At 52.6% G+C, this 19890-nt stretch overlaps 1 protein-coding gene across 1 annotated transcript in view; it reads right to left on the reverse strand.

Moving 5' to 3' along the window:
- The window catches only part of LOC140387130 (scavenger receptor class F member 2-like), a 269752-nt gene that overhangs the window by 242048 nt on the left and 7814 nt on the right, over nt 1–19890 (reverse strand). Inside the window, exon 4 of the mRNA XM_072470141.1 lies at nt 6968–7096. Coding sequence (XP_072326242.1) covers nt 6968–7096 — 129 coding nt within the window. The remainder of the gene's footprint in view (nt 1–6967; nt 7097–19890) is intronic.

Genomic DNA, 19890 nt, shown 5'->3' on the forward strand with positions numbered 1-19890 from the left:
ACTCTGTACAGTTACACAGTGAGTGATCCTCACCCTGAATAAACAGTGACTCTGTACAGTTACAGTGAGTGACCCTCACCCTGCTGAATAAACAGTGACTCTGTACAGTTAACCAGTGAGTGACCCTCACCCTGAATAAACAGTGACTCTGTACAGTTACACAGTGAGTGACCCTCACCCTGAATAAACAGTGACTCTGTACAGTTACACAGTGAGTGACCCTCACCCTGCTGAATAAACAGTGACTCTGTACAGTTACACAGTGAGTGACCCTCACCCTGAATAAACAGTGACTCTGTACAGTTACACAGTGAGTGACCCTCACCCTGCTGAATAAACAGTGACTCTGTACAGTTACACAGTGAGTGATCCTCACCCTGAATAAACAGTGACTCTGTACAGTTACACAGTGAGTGACCCTCACCCTGAATAAATAGTGACTCTGTACAGTTACACAGTGAGTGACCCTCACCCTGAATAAACAGTGACTCTGTACAGTTACACAGTGAGTGATCCTCAATCTGAATAAACAGTGACTCTGTACAGTTACACAGTGAGTGACCCTCACCCTGAATAAACAGTGACTCTGTACAGTTACACAGTGAGTGATCCTCACCCTGCTGAATAAACAGTGACTCTGTACAGTTACACAGTGAGTGATCCTCACCCTGCTGAATAAACAGTGACTCTGTACAGTTACACAGTGAGTGACCCTCACCCTGAATAAACAGTGACTCTGTACAGTTACACAGTGAGTGATCCTCACCCTGAATAAAGGGTGACTCTGTACAGTTACACAGAGAGTGATCCTCACCCTGCTGAATAAACAGTGACTCTGTACAGTTACACAGTGAGTGATACTCACCCTGCTAAATAAACAGTGACTCTGTACAGTTACACAGTGAGTGATCCTCACCCTGCTGAATAAACAGTGACTCTGTACAGTTACACAATGAGTGATCCTCACCCTGAATAAACAGTGACTCTGTACAGTTACACAGTGAGTGAACCTCACCCTGCGGAATAAACAGTGACTCTGTACAGTTACCCAGTGAGTGATCCTCACTCTGAATAAACAGTGACTCTGTACAGTTACACAGTGAGTGATCCTCACACTGAATAAACAGTGACTCTTACACAGTGAGTGATCCTCACCCTGCTGAATAAACAGTGACTCTGTACAGTTACACAGTGAGTGACCCTCACCCTGAATAAACAGTGACTGTGTACAGTTACACAGTGAGTGACCCTCACCCTGAATAAACAGTGACTCTGTACATTTACACAGTGAGTGATCCTCACCCTGAATAAACAGTGACTCTGTACAGTTACACAGAGGGTGATCCTTACCCTGAATAAACAGTGACTCTGTACAGTTACACAGTGAGTGATCCTCACCCTGAATAAACAGTGACTCTGTACAGTTACAGTGAGTGACCCTCACCCTGCTGAATAAACAGTGACTCTGTACAGTTAACCAGTGAGTGACCCTCACCCTGAATAAACAGTGACTCTGTACATTTACACAGTGAGTGATCCTCACCCTGAATAAACAGTGACTCTGTACAGTTACACAGAGGGTGATCCTTACCCTGAATAAACAGTGACTCTGTACAGTTACACAGTGAGTGATCCTCACCCTGAATAAACAGTGACTCTGTACAATTACACAGTGAGTGATCCTCACCCTGCTGAATAAACAGTGACTCTGTACAGTTACACAGTGAGTGATCCTCACCCTGGATAAACAGTGACTCTGTACAGTTACACAGTGAGTGACCCTTACCCTGAATAAACAGTGACTCTGTACAGTTACACAGAGAGTGATCCTCACCCTGCTGAATAAACAGTGACTCTGTACAGTTACACAGTGAGTGATCCTCACACTGCTGAATAAACAGTGACTCTGTACAGTTACACAGTGAGTGATCCTCACCCTGAATAAACAGTGACTCTGTACAGTTACACAGTGAGTGATCCTCACCCTGGATAAACAGTGACTCTGTACAGTTACACAGTGAGTGACTCTCACCCTGAATAAACACTGACTCTGTACAGTTACACAGTCAGTGATCCTCACCCTGGATAAACAGTGACTCTGTACAGTTACACAGTGAGTGACCCCCACCCTGAATAAACAGTGACTCTGTACAGTTACACAGAGAGTGATCCTCACCCTGCTGAATAAACAGTGACTCTGTACAGTTACACAGTGAGTGACCCTCACCCTGAATAAACAGTGACTCTGTACAGTTACACAGTGAGTGATCCTCACCCTGAATAAACAGTGACTCTGTACAGTTACACAGTGAGTGATCCTCACCCTGCTGAATAAACAGTGACTACAGTTACACAGTGAGTGATGCTCACCCTGAATAAACAGTGACTCTGTACAGTTACACAGTGAGTGATCCTCACCCTGCTGAATAAACAGTAACTGTACAGTTACACAGTGAGTGATCCGCACCCTGCTGAATAAATAGTGACTCTGTACAGTTACACAGTTAGTGATCCTCACCCTGAATAAACAGTGACTCTGTACAGTTACACAGTGAGTGATCCTCACCCTGAATAAACAGTGACTCTGTACAGTTACACAGTGAGTGACCCTCACCCTGAATAAACAGTGACTCACTACAGTTACACAGTGAGTGATCGTCACCCTGAATAAACAGTGACTCTGTACAGTTACACAGTGAGTGATCCTCACCCTGCTGAATAAACAGTGACTCTGTACAGTTACACAGTGAGTGACCCTCACCCTGCTGAAAAAACAGTGACTCTGTACAGTTACACAGTGAGTGATCCTCACCCTGCTGAATAAACAGTGACTCTGTACAGTTACACAGTGAGTGATCCTCACCCTGAATAAACAGTGACTCTGTACAGTTACACAGTGAGTGATCCTCAACCTGCTGAATAAACAGTGACTCTGTACAGTTACACAGTGAGTGATCCTCACCCTACTGAATAAACAGTGACTCTGTACAGTTACATAGTGAGTGATCCTCACCCTGAATAAACAGTGACTCTGTACAGTTACACAGTGAGTGATCCTCACCCTGAATAAACACTGACTCTGTACAGTTACACAGTGAGTGATCCTCACCCTGCTGAATAAACAGTGACTCTGTACAGTTGCACAGTGAGTGATCCTCACCCTGAATAAACAGTGACTCTGTACAGTTACACAGTGAGTGATCCTCACCCTGAATAAACAGTGACTCTGTGCAGTTACACAGTGAGTGATCCTCACCCTACTGAATAAACAGTGACTCTGTACAGTTACACAGTGAGTGATCCTCACCCTACTGAATAAACAGTGACTCTGTACAGTTACACAGTGAGTGATCCTCACCCTGCTGAATAAACAGTGACTCTGTACAGTTACACAGTGAGTGATCCTCAGCCTGAATAAACAGTGACTCTGTACAGTTACACAGTGAGTGATCCTCACCCTGCTGAATAAACAGTGACTCTGTACAGTTACACAGTGAGTGATCCTCACCCTACTGAATAAACAGTGACTCTGTACAGTTACACAGTGCGTGATCCTCACCCTGAATAAACAGTGACTCTGTACAGTTACACAGTGAGTGATCCTCACCCTGAATAAACACTGACTCTGTACAGTTACACAGTGAGTGATCCTCACCCTGCTGAATAAACAGTGACTCTGTACAGTTACACAGTGAGTGATCCTCACTCTGAATAAACAGTGACTCTGTACAGTTACACAGTGAGTGATCCTCACCCTGAATAAACAGTGACTCTGTACAGTTACACAGTGAGTGATCCTCACCCTGCTGAATAAACAGTGACTCTGTACAGTTACACAGTGAGTGACCCTCACCCTGCAGAAAAAACAGTGACTCTGTACAGTTACACAGTGAGTGATCCTCACCCTGCTGAATAAACAGTGACTCTGTACAGTTACACAGTGAGTGATCCTCACCCTGAATAAACAGTGACTCTGTACAGTTACACAGTGAGTGATCCTCAACCTGCTGAATAAACAGTGACTCTGTACAGTTACACAGTGAGTGATCCTCACCCGACTGAATAAACAGTGACTCTGTACAGTTACACAGTGAGTGATCCTCACCCTGAATAAACAGTGACTCTGTACAGTTACACAGTGAGTGATCCTCACCCTGAATAAACACTGACTCTGTACAGTTACACAGTGAGTGATCCTCACCCTGCTGAATAAACAGTGACTCTGTACAGTTACACAGTGAATGATCCTCACCCTGAATAAACAGTGACTCTGTACAGTTACACAGTGAGTGATCCTCACCCTGAATAAACAGTGACTCTGTGCAGTTACACAGTGAGTGATCCTCACCCTACTGAATAAACAGTGACTCTGTACAGTTACACAGTGAGTGATCCTCACCCTACTGAATAAACATTGACTCTGTACAGTTACACAGTGAGTGATCCTCACCCTGCTGAATAAACAGTGACTCTGTACAGTTACACAGTGAGTGATCCTCAGCCTGAATAAACAGTGACTCTGTACAGTTACACAGTGAGTGATCCTCACCCTGCTGAATAAACAGTGACTCTGTACAGTTACACAGTGAGTGATCCTCACCCTACTGAATAAACAGTGACTCTGTACAGTTACACAGTGAGTGATCCTCACCCTGAATAAACAGTGACTCTGTACAGTTACACAGTGAGTGATCCTCACCCTGAATAAACAGTGACTCTGTACAGTTACACTGTGAGTGATCCTCACCCTGCTGAATAAACAGTGACTCTGTACAGTTACACAGTGAGTGATCCTCACCCTGAATAAACAGTGACTCTGTACAGTTACACAGTGAGTGATCCACACCCTGAATAAACAGTGACTCTGTACAGTTACACAGTGAGTGATCCTCACTCTGAATAAACAGTGACTCTGTACAGTTACACAGTGAGTGATCCTCACCCTGAATAAACAGTGACTCTGTACAGTTACACAGTGAGTGATCCCCACCCTGCTGACTAAACAGTGACTCTGTACAGTTACACAGTGAGTGATCCTCACCCTGCTGAATAAACAGTGACTCTGTACAGTTACACAGTGAGTGATCCTCACACTGAATAAACAGTGACTCTGTACAGTGACACAGTGAGTGACCCTCACCCTGCTGAATAAACAGTGACTCTGTACAGTTACACAGTGAGTGATCCTCACTCTGCTGAATAAACAGTGACTCTGTACAGTTACACAGTGAGTGATCCTCACCCTGCTGAATAAACAGTGACTCTGTACAGTTACACAGTGAGTGATCCCCACCCTGCTGAATAATCAGTGACTCTGTACAGTTACACAGTGAGTGATCCCCACCATGCTGAATAAACAGTGACTCTGTACAGTTACACAATGAGTGATCCTCACCCTGCTGAATAAACAGTGACTCTGTACAGTTACACAGTGAGTGATCCTCACCCTGCTGAATAAACAGTGACTCTGTACAGTTACACAGTGAGTGATCCCCACCCTGCTGAATAAACAGTGACTCTGTACAGTTACACAGTGAGTGATCCTCACCCTGCTGAATAAACAGTGACTCTGTACAGTTACACAGTGAGTGATCCTCACCCTGCTGAATAAACAGTGACTCTGTACAGTTACACAGTGAGTGATCCCCACCCTGCTGAATAAACAGTGACTCTGTACAGTTACACAGTGAGTGATCCCCACCCTGCTGAATAAACAGTGACTCTGTACAGTTACACAATGAGTGATCCTCACCCTGAATAAACAGTGACTCTGTACAGTTACACAGTGAGTGACCCTCACCCTGCTGAATAAACAGTGACTCTGTACAGTTACACAGTGAGTGATCCCCACCCTGCTGAATAAACAGTGACTCTGTACAGTTACACAGTGAGTGATCCTCACCCTGCTGAATAAACAGTGACTCTGTACAGTTACACAGTGAGTGTTCCTCACCCTGCTGAATAAACAGTGACTCTGTACAGTTACACAATGAGTGATCCTCACCCTGAATAAACAGTGACTCTGTACAGTTACACAGTGAGTGATCCTCACCCTGCTGAATAAACAGTGACTCTGTACAGTTACACAGTGAGTGTTCCTCACCCTGCTGAATAAACAGTGACTCTGTACAGTTACACAATGAGTGATCCTCACCCTGAATAAACAGTGACTCTGTACAGTTACACAGTGAGTGATCCTCACCCTGCTGAATAAACAGTGACTCTGTACAGTTACACAGTGAGTGACCCTCACCCTGCTGAATAAGCAATTGAATGATATGTTGGCTTCATTTGAAATTAGTAGTAAGGATGTCTCACAACAGCTGCATCAGGCCTTGGGGAGACCACTTGGGGAGAATTGTGCTCAGTTTTAGTCTCCTTCAGGATATATTTGCCACAGAGGAAGTGCAGCAAAGGATCATCAGACTGCTTCCTGAGACGGAAGATGGTCATTCCAAGAATATCGGCTCGACTGGGCCTGAATAAACTGGAAGATAGAAGAATGAGAGGGGATCTAAGTGAAATATAAAATTCTGACCGGGCTGGAGACAGGGAGATTGTGACCTCTGGCTGGACGGACCAGAAACCGGTCACATTGCCAGGATACGGGCGGTCATTTACAACCAAGACAAGGGGAAATTTCTATTCTCAGAAGAAGGTGCACCTGGCATTTCTGAAGCTGTGGAAGGCGAATCATTGACTATAGATACCGAGAAAATAGATCGATTTCTAGACTCTAAAGGTGTTAAGGGGTAGGGGGAGAGTGCGGGGGTGTGGCATTGAAATCGAGAATCAACCATGATCATGTTGAATAGCAGAACAGGCTCGAAGGGCGGGATAGCCTCCTCCTGCTCCTCTTATCTCACACCCTGGGGATTAAACAGTGATTCCATCATATGCACTCTGCAGTGAGGGACACTTATCTCTCTATTTTCATGTGTACACTGATCTGGAAGTGACTCCTTACCTGTCTCCAGTATATCCTGCGTGGCAGAGGCACTCCCCTGTCACGTGGTGGCACTTCCCATAGTTACACTCTCCACAGGTCGAGCGACAGCCACGCCCAAAGGTTCCAGATGTGCAGGAGGATTCACATCTGCACACCAACACACAGAGGAACGGTTGTGACAATAAAACTGATTCTAATGTCAAATATCTAAACCAACTCTTCTCAGCCTGGAATAATATCGTGAATCACGCAGCAGATTATTCTCAGTACAGTACTGAGGGAGTGCCACACTGTCAGAGGGTCAGTACTGAGGGAGTGCCGCACTGTCAGAGGGTCAGTACTGAGGGAGTGCTGCACTGTCAGACGGTCAGTACTGAGGGAGTGCTGCACTGTCAGAGGGTCTGTACTGAGGGAGTGCTGCACTGTCAGAGGGTCAGTACTGAGGGAGTGCCGCACTGTCAGGGGGTCAGTACTGAGGGAGTGCTGCACTGTCAGAGGGTCAGTACTGAGGGAGTGCTGCACTGTCAGAGAGTCAGTACTGAGGGAGTGCTTCACTGTCAGGGGGTCAGTACTGAGGGAGTGCCGCACTGTCAGAGGGTCAGTGCTGAGGGAGTGCTGCACTGTCAGAGGGTCAGTACTGAGGGAGTGCTGCACTGTCAGAGGGTCAGTACTGAGCGAGTGCTGCACTGTCAGAGGGTCAGTACTGAGGGAGCGCTGCACTGTCAGAGGGACAGTACTGAGGGAGTGCCGCACTGTCAGAGGGTCAGTACTGAGGGAGTGCTGCACTGTCAGAGGGTCAGTACTGAGGGAGTGCTGCACTGTCAGGGGGTCAGTACTGAGGGAGTGCCGCACTGTCAGAGGGTCAGTACTGAGGGAGTGCTGCACTGTCAGAGGGTCAGTACTGAGGGAGTGCTGCACTGTCAGAGGGTCAGTACTGAGGGAGTGCTGCACTTATAGAGGGTCAGTACTGAGGGAATACTGCACTGTCAGAGGGTCAGTACTGAGGGAGTGCCGCACTGTCGGAGGGTCAGTACTGAGGGAGTGCTGCACTGTCAGAGGGTCAGTACTGACGGAGTGCTGCATTGTCAGAAGGTCAGTACTGAGGGAGTGCCGCACTGTCGGAGGGACAGTATTGAGGGAGTGCGGCACTGTCAGAGGGTCAGTACTGAGGGAATGCTGCACTGTCAGTGGGTCAATACTGAGCGAGTGCTGCACTGTCAGAGGGTCAGTACTGAGGGAGTGCCGCACTGTCAGAAGGTCAGTACTGAGGGAGCGCCGCACTGTGAGAGGGTCAGTACTGAGGGAGTGCTGTACTGTCAGAGAGTCAGTACTGAGGGAGTGCCGCACTGTCAGGGGGTCAGTCCTGAGGGAGCGCTGTACTGTCAGGGGGTCAGTACTGAGGGAGTGCTGCACTGTCAGATGGTCAGTACTGACGGAGTGCTGTACTGTCAGAGGGTCAGGACTGAGGGAGTGCTGTATTGTCAGGGGGTCAGTACTGAGGGAGTGCCGCACTGTCAGAGGGTCAGGACTGAGGGAGTGCTGTATTGTCAGGGGGTCAGTACTGAGGGAGTGCCGCACTGTCAGAGGGTCAGTACTGAGGGAGTGCAGCACTGTCAGAGGGTCAGTACTGAGGGAGTGCCGCACTGTCAGAGGGTCAGTACTGAGGGAGTGCCGCACTGTCAGAGGGTCAGCACTGAGGGAGTGCTGCACTGTCAGCGGGTCAGTACTGAGGGAGTGCTGCACTGTCAGAGGGTCAGTACTGAGGGAGTGCTGCACTGTCAGAGGGTCAGTACTGAGGGAGTGCTGCACTGTCAGAGGGTCAGTACTGAGGGAGTGCTGAACTGTCAGCGGTTCAGTACTGAGGGAGTACTGCACTGTCAGAGGGTCTGTATTGTGGGAGTGCTGCACTGACAGAGGGTCAGTACTGATGGAGTGCTGCATTGTCAGAGGGTCAGTACTGATGGAGTGCTGCATTGTCAGAGGGTCAGTACTGATGGAGTGCTGCATTGTCAGAGGGTCAGTACTAAGGGAGTGCCGCACTGTCAGAGGGTCAGTACTGAGGAAGTGCTGCATTGTCAGAGGGTCAGTACTAAGGGAGTGCCGCACTGTCGGAGGGTCGGTACTGAGGGAGTGCTGCACAGTCAGGGGGTCAGTATTGAGGGAGCGTTGCACTGTCAGAGAGTCAGTCCTGAGGGAGTGCTGCACTGTCAGAGAGTCAGTACTGAGGGAGCGTTGCACTGTCAGAGAGTCAGTACTGAGGGAGTGCTGCACTGTCAGAGGGTCAGTACTGAGGGAGTGCTGCACTGTCAGAGGGTATGTACTGAGGGAGTGCCGCACTACAGACAGCCAGTACAGAGGGAATGCTGCACTGTCAGAGGGTCAGCACTGAGGGAGTGCTGCATTATCAGAGGATCAGTACTGAGGGAGTGCTGCACTGTCAGAGGGCCAGTACTGAGGGAGTGCCGCACTACGGACAGCCAGTGCTGAGGGAATGCTGCACTGTCAGAGGGTCAGTACTGAGGGAGTGCCGCACTGTCAGAGGATCAGTACTGAGGGAGTGCCGCACTGTCAGAAGGTCAGTACTGAGGGAGCGCCACACTGTCAGAGGGTCAGTATTGAGGGAGTGCTGTACTGTCAGAGAGCCAGTACTGAGGGAGTGTCGCACTGTCAGAGGGTCAGTCCTGAGGGAGCGCTGCACTGTCAGAGGGTCAGTACTGACGGAGTGCTGTACTGTCAGGGGGTCAGTACTGAGGGAGTGCTGTACTGTCAGAGAGTCAGTACTGAGGGAGTGCCGCACTGTCAGAGGGTCAGTCCTGAGGGAGCGCTGTACTGTCAGAGGGTCAGTACTGAGGGAGTGCTGCACTGTCAGATGGTCAGTACTGACGGAATGCTGCACTGTCAGAGGGTCAGTTCTGAGGGAGTGCTGCACTGTCAGAGGGTCAGTACTGAGGGAGTGCTGCACTGTCACAGGGTCAGTTCTGAGGGAGTGCTGCACTGTCAGAGGGTCAGTACTGAGGGAATGCTGCACTGTCAGAGGGTCAGTACTGAGGGAGTGCCGCACTGTCAGAGAGTCAGTACTGAGGGAGTGCTGCACTGTCAGAGGGTCAGTACTGAGGGAGTGTTGCACTGTCAGAGGGTCAGTACTGAGGGAGTGCTGCACTGTCAGAGGGTCAGTACTGAGGGAGTGCTTCACTGTCAGAGGGTCAGGACTGAGGGAGTGCTGCAGTGTCAGATGTTCAGTACTGACAGAGTGCTGTACTGTCAGAGGGTCAGTACTGACGGAGTGCTGCACTGTCAGCGGGTCTGTACTGAAGGAGTGCTGCACTATCAGACGGTCAGTACTGAGGGAGTGCCGTACCGTCAGACAGTCAGTACTGAGGGAGGGCTGCACTGTCAGAGGGTCAGGACTGAGGGAGTGCTGCAGTGTCAGATGTTCAGTACTGACAGAGTGCTGTACTGTCAGAGGGTCAGTACTGACGGAGTGCTGCACTGTCAGCGGGTCTGTACTGAAGGAGTGCTGCACTATCAGACGGTCAGTACTGAGGGAGTGCCGTACCGTCAGACAGTCAGTACTGAGGGAGGGCTGCACTGTCAGAGGGTCAGTACTGAGGGAGCGCCACACTGTCAGAGGGTCAGTACTGAGGGAGTGCTGTACTGTTAGAGAGTCAGTACTGAGCGAGTGCCGCACTGTCAGAGGCTCAGTTCTGAGGGAGCGCTGTACTGTCAGGGGGTCAGTACTGAGGGAGTGCTGCACTGTCAGAGGGTCAGTACTGAGGTAGCGCCACACTGTCAGAGGGTCAGTGCTGACGGAGCGCTGTACTGGTAGAGGGTCAGTACTGAGGGAGTGATATACTGTCAGAGAGTCAGTACTGAGGGAGTGCTGTACTGTCAGAGGGTCAGTACTGAGGGAGTGCTGCATTACCAGAGGGTCAGTACTGAGGGAATGCTGCACTGTCAGAGGGTCAGTACTGAGGGAGTGCTGTACTGTCAGGGGGTCAGTACTGAGGGAGCGCTGCACCGTCAGAGGGTCAGTACTGAAGGAGTGCCGCACTGTCAGAGGGTGAGGACTGAGGGAGTGCTGCACTGTCAGAGGGTCAGTACTGAGGGAGTGCTGCACTGTCAGAGGGTCAGTATTGAGGGAGTGCCGCACTGTCAGACGGTCAGTACTGAGGGAGTGCTGCACTGTCAGTGGGTCTGTACTGAGGGAATGCTGCACTGTCAGAGGGTCAGTACTGAGGGAGTGCAGCACTGTCAGAGGGTCAGTACTGAGGGAGTGCTGCACTGTCAGAGGGTCAGTACTGAGGGAGTGCTGCACTGTCAGAGGGTCAGTACTGACGGAGTGCTGCACTGTCAGCGGTTCAGTACTGAGGGAGTGCTGCACTGTCAGAGGGTCAGTACTTAGGGAGTGCTGCACTGTCTGAGCGTCAGTACTGAGGGAGTGCTGCACTGTCAGAGGGTCAGTACTGAGGGAATGCTGCACTGTCAGAGGGTCAGCACTGAGGGAGTGCTGCATGATCAGAGGATCAGTACTGAGGGAGTGCTGCACTGTCAGAGGGCCAGTACTGAGGGAGTGCCGCACTACGGACAGCCAGTGCTGAGGGAATGCTGCACTGTCAGAGGGTCTGTACTAAGGGAGTGCCGCACTGTCAGAGGATCAGTACTGAGGGAGTGCCGCACTGTCAGAAGGTCAGTACTGAGGGAGCGCCACACTGTCAGAGGGTCAGTATTGAGGGAGTGCTGTACTGTCAGAGAGCCAGTACTGAGGGAGTGTCGCACTGTCAGAGGGTCAGTCCTGAGGGAGCGCTGCACTGTCAGAGGGTCAGTACTGACGGAGTGCTGTACTGTCAGAGGGTCAGGACTGAGGGAGTGCTGTATTGTCAGGGGGTCAGTACTGAGGGACTGCCGCACTGTCAGAGGGTCAGTACTGAGGGAGTGTTGAACTGTCTGAGAGTCAGTACTGAGGGAGTGCTTTACTGTCAGGGGGTCAGTACTGAGGGAGTGCTGTACTGTCAGAGAGTCAGTACTGAGGGAGTGCCGCACTGTCAGAGGGTCAGTCCTGAGGGAGTGCTGTACTGTCAGAGGGTCAGTACTGAGGGAGTGCTGCACTGTCAGATGGTCAGTACTGACGGAATGCTGCACTGTCAGAGGGTCAGTTCTGAGGGAGTGCTGCACTGTCAGAGGGTCAGTACTGAGGGAGTGCTGCACTGTCACAGGGTCAGTTCTGAGGGAGTGCTGCACTGTCAGAGGGTCAGTACTGAGGGAATGCTGCACTGTCAGAGGGTCAGTACTGAGGGAGTGCCGCACTGTCAGAGAGTCAGTACTGAGGGAGTGCTGCACTGTCAGAGGGTCAGTACTGAGGGAGTGCTTCACTGTCAGAGGGTCAGGACTGAGGGAGCGCTGCAGTGTCAGATGTTCAGTACTGACAGAGTGCTGTACTGTCAGAGGGTCAGTACTGACGGAGTGCTGCACTGTCAGCGGGTCTGTACTGAAGGAGTGCTGCACTATCAGACGGTCAGTACTGAGGGAGTGCCGTACCGTCAGACAGTCAGTACTGAGGGAGGGCTGCACTGTCAGAGGGTCAGTACTGAGGGAGTGCTGCATTATCAGAGGGTCAGTACTGAGGGAATGCTGCACTGTCAGAGGGTCGGTACTGAGGGAGTGCTGCACTGTCAGAGGGTCAGTACTTAGGGAGCGTTGCACTGTCAGAGGGTCAGTACTGAGGGAGTGCTGCACTGTCAGAGCGTCAGTACTGAGGGAGTGCCGCACTACAGACAGCCAGTACTGAGGGAATGCTGCACTGTCAGAGGGTCAGTTCTGAGGGAGTGCTGCATTATCAGAGGATCAGTACTGAGGGAGTGCCGCACTGTCAGAGGATCAGCACTGAGGGAGTGCCGCACTGTCAGAAGGTCAGTACTGAGGGAGCGCCACACTGTCAGAGGGTCAGTACTGAGGGAGTGCTGTACTGTCAGAGAGTCAGTACTGAGGGAGTGCCGCACTGTCAGATGGTCAGTACTGAGGAGTGCTGTACTGTCAGAGGGTCAGTACTGAGCGAGCGCCACACTGTCAGAGGGTCAGTACTGAGGGAGTGCCGCACTGTCAGATGGTCAGTACTGAGGAGTGCTGTACTGTCAGAGGGTCAGTACTGAGGGAGCGCCACACTGTCAGAGGGTCAGTACTGAGGGAGTGCCGCACTGTCAGAGGGTCAGTACTGAGGGAGTGCCGCACTGTCAGAGGGTCAGGACTGAGGGAGTGCAGTATTGTCAGGGGGTCAGTACTGAGGGAGTGCCGCACTGTCAGAGGGTCAGTACTGAGGGAGTGCTGTACTGTCAGGGGGTCAGTACTGAGGGAGTGCTGTACTGTCAGGGGGTCAGTACTGAGGGAGTGCTGTACTGTCACAGAGTCAGTACTGAGGGAGTGCCGCACTGTCAGAGGGTCAGTACTGAGGGAGTGCTGCATTGTCAGAGGGTCAGTACTGAGGGAATGCTGCACTGTCAGAGGGTCAGTACTGAGGGAGTGCTGCACTGTCAGAGGGTCAGTACTGAGGGAGCGTTGCACTGTCAGAGGGTCAGTACTGAGGGAGTGCTGCACTGTCAGAGGGTCAGTACTGAGGGAGTGCCGCACTACAGACAGCCAGTACTGAGGGAATGCTGCACTGTCAGAGGGTCAGTACTGAGGGAGTGCTGCATTATCAGAGGATCAGTACTGAGGGAGTGCTGCACTATCAGAGGGCCAGTACTGAGGGAGTGCCGCACTACAGACAGCGAGTACTGAGGGAATGCTGCACTGTCAGTGGGTCAATACTGAGGGCGCACTGCACTGTCAGAGGGTCAGTACTGAGGGCGTGCTGCACAGTCAGAGGGACAGTACTGAGGGAGTGCCGCACTGTCAGAAGGTCAGTACTGAGGGAGTGATGTACTGTCAGAGAGTCTGTACTGAGGGAGTGCTGTACTGTCAGGGGGTCAGTACTGAGGGAGTGCTGTACTGTCAGAGAGTCAGTACTGAGGGAGTGCTGCACGGTCAGAGGGTCAGTACTGAGGGAGTGCTGTACTGTCAGAGGGTCAGTACTGAGGGAGTGCTGCACGGTCAGAGGGTCAGTACTGAGGGAGTGCTGTACTGTCAGAGGGTCAGTACTGAGGGAGTGCTGCACGGTCAGAGGGTCAGTCCTGAGGGAGCGCTGTACTGTCAGAGGGTCAGTACTGAGGGAGTGCTGCACTGTCAGATGGTCAGTACTGACGGAATGCTGCACTGTCAGAGGATCAGTTCTGAGGGAGTGCTGCACTGTCAGAGGGTCAGTACTGAGGGAGTGCTGCACTGTCACAGGGTCAGTTCTGAGGGAGTGCTGCACTGTCAGAGGGTCAGTACTGAGGGAGTGCTGCACTGTCAGAGGGTCAGTACTGAGGGAATGCTGCACTGTCAGAGGGTCAGTACTGAGGGAGTGCCGCACTGTCAGAGAGTCAGTACTGAGGGAGTGCTGCACTGTCAGAGGGTCAGTACTGAGGGAGTGCTTCACTGTCAGAGGGTCAGGACTGAGGGAGCGCTGCAGTGTCAGATGTTCAGTACTGACACAGTGCTGCACTGTCAGAGGGTCAGTACTGAGGGAGCGTTGCACTGTCAGAGGGTCAGTACTGAGGGAGTGCTGCACTGTCAGAGCGTCAGTACTGAGGGAGTGCTGCACTGTCAGAGGGTCAGTACTGAGGGAGCGTTGCACTGTCAGAGGGTCAGTACTGAGGGAGTGCTGCACTGTCAGAGGGTCAGTACTGAGGGAGTGCCGCACTGTCAGAGGATCAGCACTGAGGGAGTGCCGCACTGTCAGAAGGTCAGTACTGAGGGAGCGCCACACTGTCAGAGGGTCAGTACTGAGGGAGTGCTGTACTGTCAGAGAGTCAGTACTGAGGGAGTGCCGCACTGTCAGATGGTCAGTACTGAGGAGTGCTGTACTGTCAGAGGTTCAGGACTGAGGGAGTGCTGTATTGTCAGGGGGTCAGTACTGAGGGAGTGCCGCACTGTCAGAGGGTCAGTACTGAGGGAGTGATGTACTGTCAGAGAGTCAGTACTGAGGGAGTGCTGTACTGTCAGGGGGTCAGTACTGAGGGAGTGCTGTACTGTCACAGAGTCAGTACTGAGGGAGTGCCGCACTGTCAGAGGGTCAGTACTGAGGGAGTGCTGCATTGTCAGAGGGTCAGTACTGAGGGAATGCTGCACTGTCAGAGGGTCAGTACTGAGGGAGTGCTGCATTGTCAGAGGGTCAGTACTGAGGGAATGCTGCACTGTCAGAGGGTCAGTACTGAGGGAGTGCTGCATTGTCAGAGGGTCAGTACTGAGGGAGTGCCGCACTACAGACAGCCAGTACTGAGGGAATGCTGCACTGTCAGAGGGTCAGTACTGAGGGAGTGCTGCATTGTCAGAGGGTCAGTACTGAGGGAATGCTGCACTGTCAGAGGGTCAGTACTGAGGGAGTGCTGCACTGTCAGAGGGTCAGTACTGAGGGAGTGCTGCACTGTCAGAGGGTCAGTGCTGAGGGAGTGCTGCACTGTCAGAGGGTCAGTACTGAGGGAGTGCCGCACTACAGACAGCGAGTACTGAGGGAATGCTGCACTGTCAGTGGGTCAATACTGAGGGCGCACTGCACTGTCAGAGGGTCAGTACTGAGGGCGTGCTGCACAGTCAGAGGGTCAGTACTGAGGGAATGCCGCACTGTCAGAAGGTCAGTACTGAGGGAGCGCCACACTGTCAGAGGGTCAGTACTGAGGGAGTGCTGCACTGTCAGAGGGTCAGTACTAAGGGAGTGCCGCATTGTCAGAAGGTCAGTACTGAGGGAGTGATGTACTGTCAGAGAGTCTGTACTGAGGGAGTGCTGTACTCTCAGGGGGTCAGTACTGAGGGAGTGCTGTACTGTCAGAGAGTCAGTACTGAGGGAGCGCTGCACTGTCAGAGGGTCAGTACTGAGGGAGTGCCGCACCGTCAGAGGGTCAGTACTGAGGGAGTGCCGCACTGTCAGAGGGTCAGTCCTGAGGGAGCGCTGTACTGTCAGGGGGTCAGTACTGAGGGAGTGCTGCACGGTCAGAGGGTCAGTACTGAGGGAGTGCTGTACTGTCAGAGGGTCAGTACTGAGGGAGCGCTGCACGGTCAGAGGGTCAGTACTGAGGGAGTGCTGTACTGTCAGAGGGTCAGTACTGAGGGAGTGCTGCACGGTCAGAGGGTCAGTACTGAGGGAGTGCAGTACTGTCAGAGGGTCAGTACTGAGGGAGTGCTGCACGGGCAGAGGGTCAGTACTGAGGGAGTGCTGTACTGTCCGAGGGTCACGACTGAGGGAGTGCTGTACTGTCAGGGGGTCAGTACTGAGGGAGTGCTGCACTGTCAGAGGGTCAGTACTGAGGGAGTGCTGCACCGTCAGAGGGTCAGTACTGAAGGAGTGCCGCACTGTCAGAGGGTCAGGACTGAGGGAGTGCTGCACTGTCAGAGGGTCAGTACTGAGGGAGTGCTGCACTGTCAGAGGGTCAGTACTGAGGGAGTGCCGCACTGTCAGAGGGTCAGTACTGAGGGAGCGCTGCACTGTCAGTGGGTCTGTACTGAGGGAATGCTGCACTGTCAGAGGGTCAGTACTGAGGGACTGCTGCACTGTCAGAGGTCAGTACTGAAGGAGTGCTGCACTGTCAGAGGGTCAGTTCTGAGGGAGTGCTGCATTATCAGAGGATCAGTACTGAGGGCGCACTGCACTGTCAGAGGATCAGCACTGAGGGAGTGCCGCACTGTCAGAAGGTCAGTACTGAGGGAGCGCCGCACTGTCAGAGGGTCAGTACTGAGGGAGTGCTGTACTGTCAGAGAGTCAGTACTGAGGGAGTGCCGCACTGTCAGATGGTCAGTACTGAGGAGTGCTGTACTGTCAGAGGGTCAGGACTGAGGGAGTGCTGTATTGTCAGGGGGTCAGTACTGAGGGAGTGCCGCACTGTCAGAGGGTCAGTACTGAGGGAGTGATGTACTGTCAGAGAGTCAGTACTGAGGGAGTGCTGTACTGTCAGGGGTTCAGTACTGAGGGAGTGCTGTACTGTCACAGAGTCAGTACTGAGGGAGTGCCGCACTGTCAGAGGGTCAGTACTGAGGGAGTGCCGCACTGTCAGAGGGTCAGTACTGAGGGAGTGCTGCATTGTCAGAGGGTCAGTACTGAGGGAATGCTGCACTGTCAGAGGGTCAGTACTGAGGGAGTGCTGCACTGTCAGAGGGTCAGTACTGAGGGAGCGTTGCACTGTCAGAGGGTCAGTACTGAGGGAGTGCTGCACTGTCAGAGCGTCAGTACTGAGGGAGTGCCGCACTACAGACAGCCAGTACTGAGGGAATGCTGCACTGTCAGAGGGTCAGTACTGAGGGAGTGCTGCATTATCAGAGGATCAGTACTGAGGGAGTGCTGCTCTGTCAGAGGGCCAGTACTGAGGGAGTGCCGCACTACAGACAGCGAGTACTGAGGGAGTGCTGCACTGTCTGAGGGTCAGTACTGAGGGAGTGCTGCATTATCAGAGGATCAGTACTGAGGGAGTGCTGCTCTGTCAGAGGGTCAGTACTGAGGGAGTGCTGCACTGTCAGTGGGTCAATACTGAGGGCGCACTGCACTGTCAGAGGGTCAGTACTGAGGGCGTGCTGCACAGTCAGAGGGTCAGTACTGAGGGAGTGCCGCACTGTCAGAAGGTCAGTACTGAGGGAGCGCCACACTGTCAGAGGGTCAGTACTGAGGGAGTGCTGCACTGTCAGAGGATCAGTACTGAGGGAGTGCCGCACTGTCAGAGGGTCAGTACTGAGGGAGTGATGTACTGTCAGAGGGTCAGTACTGAGGGAGTGCTGTACTGTCAGGGGGTCAGTACTGAGGGAGTGCTGTACTGTCAGAGAGTCAGTACTGAGGGAGTGCCGCACTGTCAGAGGGTCAGTCCTGAGGGAGCGCTGTACTGTCAGGGGGTCAGTACTGAGGGAGTGCTGCACGGTCAGAGGGTCAGTACTGAGGGAGTGCTGTACTGTCAGAGGGTCAGTACTGAGGGAGTGCTGCACGGTCAGAGGGTCAGTACTGAGGGAGTGCTGTACTGTCAGAGGGTCAGTACTGAGGGAGCGTTGCACTGTCAGAGGGTCAGTACTGAGGGAGTGCTGCACTGTCAGAGGGTCAGTACTGAGGGAGTGCCGCACTGTCAGAGGATCAGCACTGAGGGAGTGCCGCACTGTCAGAAGGTCAGTACTGAGGGAGCGCCACACTGTCAGAGGGTCAGTACTGAGGGAGTGCTGTACTGTCAGAGAGTCAGTACTGAGGGAGTGCCGCACTGTCAGATGGTCAGTACTGAGGAGTGCTGTACTGTCAGAGGTTCAGGACTGAGGGAGTGCTTTATTGTCAGGGGGTCAGTACTGAGGGAGTGCCGCACTGTCAGAGGGTCAGTACTGAGGGAGTGATGTACTGTCAGAGAGTCAGTACTGAGGGAGTGCTGTACTGTCAGGGGGTCAGTACTGAGGGAGTGCTGTACTGTCACAGAGTCAGTACTGAGGGAGTGCCGCACTGTCAGAGGGTCAGTACTGAGGGAGTGCTGCATTGTCAGAGGGTCAGTACTGAGGGAATGCTGCACTGTCAGAGGGTCAGTACTGAGGGAGTGCTGCATTGTCAGAGGGTCAGTACTGAGGGAATGCTGCACTGTCAGAGGGTCAGTACTGAGGGAGTGCTGCATTGTCAGAGGGTCAGTACTGAGGGAGTGCCGCACTACAGACAGCCAGTACTGAGGGAATGCTGCACTGTCAGAGGGTCAGTACTGAGGGAGTGCTGCATTGTCAGAGGGTCAGTACTGAGGGAATGCTGCACTGTCAGAGGGTCAGTACTGAGGGAGTGCTGCACTGTCAGAGGGTCAGTACTGAGGGAGTGCTGCACTGTCAGAGGGTCAGTACTGAGGGAGTGCTGCACTGTCAGAGGGTCAGTACTGAGGGAGTGCCGCACTACAGACAGCGAGTACTGAGGGAATGCTGCACTGTCAGTGGGTCAATACTGAGGGCGCACTGCACTGTCAGAGGGTCAGTACTGAGGGCGTGCTGCACAGTCAGAGGGTCAGTACTGAGGGAGTGCCGCACTGTCAGAAGGTCAGTACTGAGGGAGCGCCACACTGTCAGAGGGTCAGTACTGAGGGAGTGCTGCACTGTCAGAGGGTCAGTACTAAGGGAGTGCCGCAGTGTCAGAAGGTCAGTACTGAGGGAGTGATGTACTGTCAGAGAGTCTGTACTGAGGGAGTGCTGTACTCTCAGGGGGTCAGTACTGAGGGAGTGCTGTACTGTCAGAGAGTCAGTACTGAGGGAGTGCCGCACTGTCAGAGGGTCAGTCCTGAGGGAGCGCTGTACTGTCAGGGGGTCAGTACTGAGGGAGTGCTGCACGGTCAGAGGGTCAGTACTGAGGGAGTGCTGTACTGTCAGAGGGTCAGTACTGAGGGAGCGCTGCACGGTCAGAGGGTCAGTACTGAGGGAGTGCTGTACTGTCAGAGGGTCAGTACTGAGGGAGTGCTGCACGGTCAGAGGGTCAGTACTGAGGGAGTGCAGTACTGTCAGAGGGTCAGTACTGAGGGAGTGCTGCACGGGCAGAGGGTCAGTACTGAGGGAGTGCTGTACTGTCCGAGGGTCACGACTGAGGGAGTGCTGTACTGTCAGGGGGTCAGTACTGAGGGAGTGCTGCACTGTCAGAGGGTCAGTACTGAGGGAGTGCTGCACCGTCAGAGGGTCAGTACTGAAGGAGTGCCGCACTGTCAGAGGGTCAGGACTGAGGGAGTGCTGCACTGTCAGAGGGTCAGTACTGAGGGAGTGCTGCACTGTCAGAGGGTCAGTACTGAGGGAGTGCCGCACTGTCAGAGGGTCAGTACTGAGGGAGCGCTGCACTGTCAGTGGGTCTGTACTGAGGGAATGCTGCACTGTCAGAGGGTCAGTACTGAGGGACTGCT

Source organism: Scyliorhinus torazame, chromosome 12, assembly GCF_047496885.1.
Source record: "Scyliorhinus torazame isolate Kashiwa2021f chromosome 12, sScyTor2.1, whole genome shotgun sequence".
In the NCBI taxonomy this organism is placed as follows: Eukaryota; Metazoa; Chordata; class Chondrichthyes; order Carcharhiniformes; family Scyliorhinidae; genus Scyliorhinus; species Scyliorhinus torazame.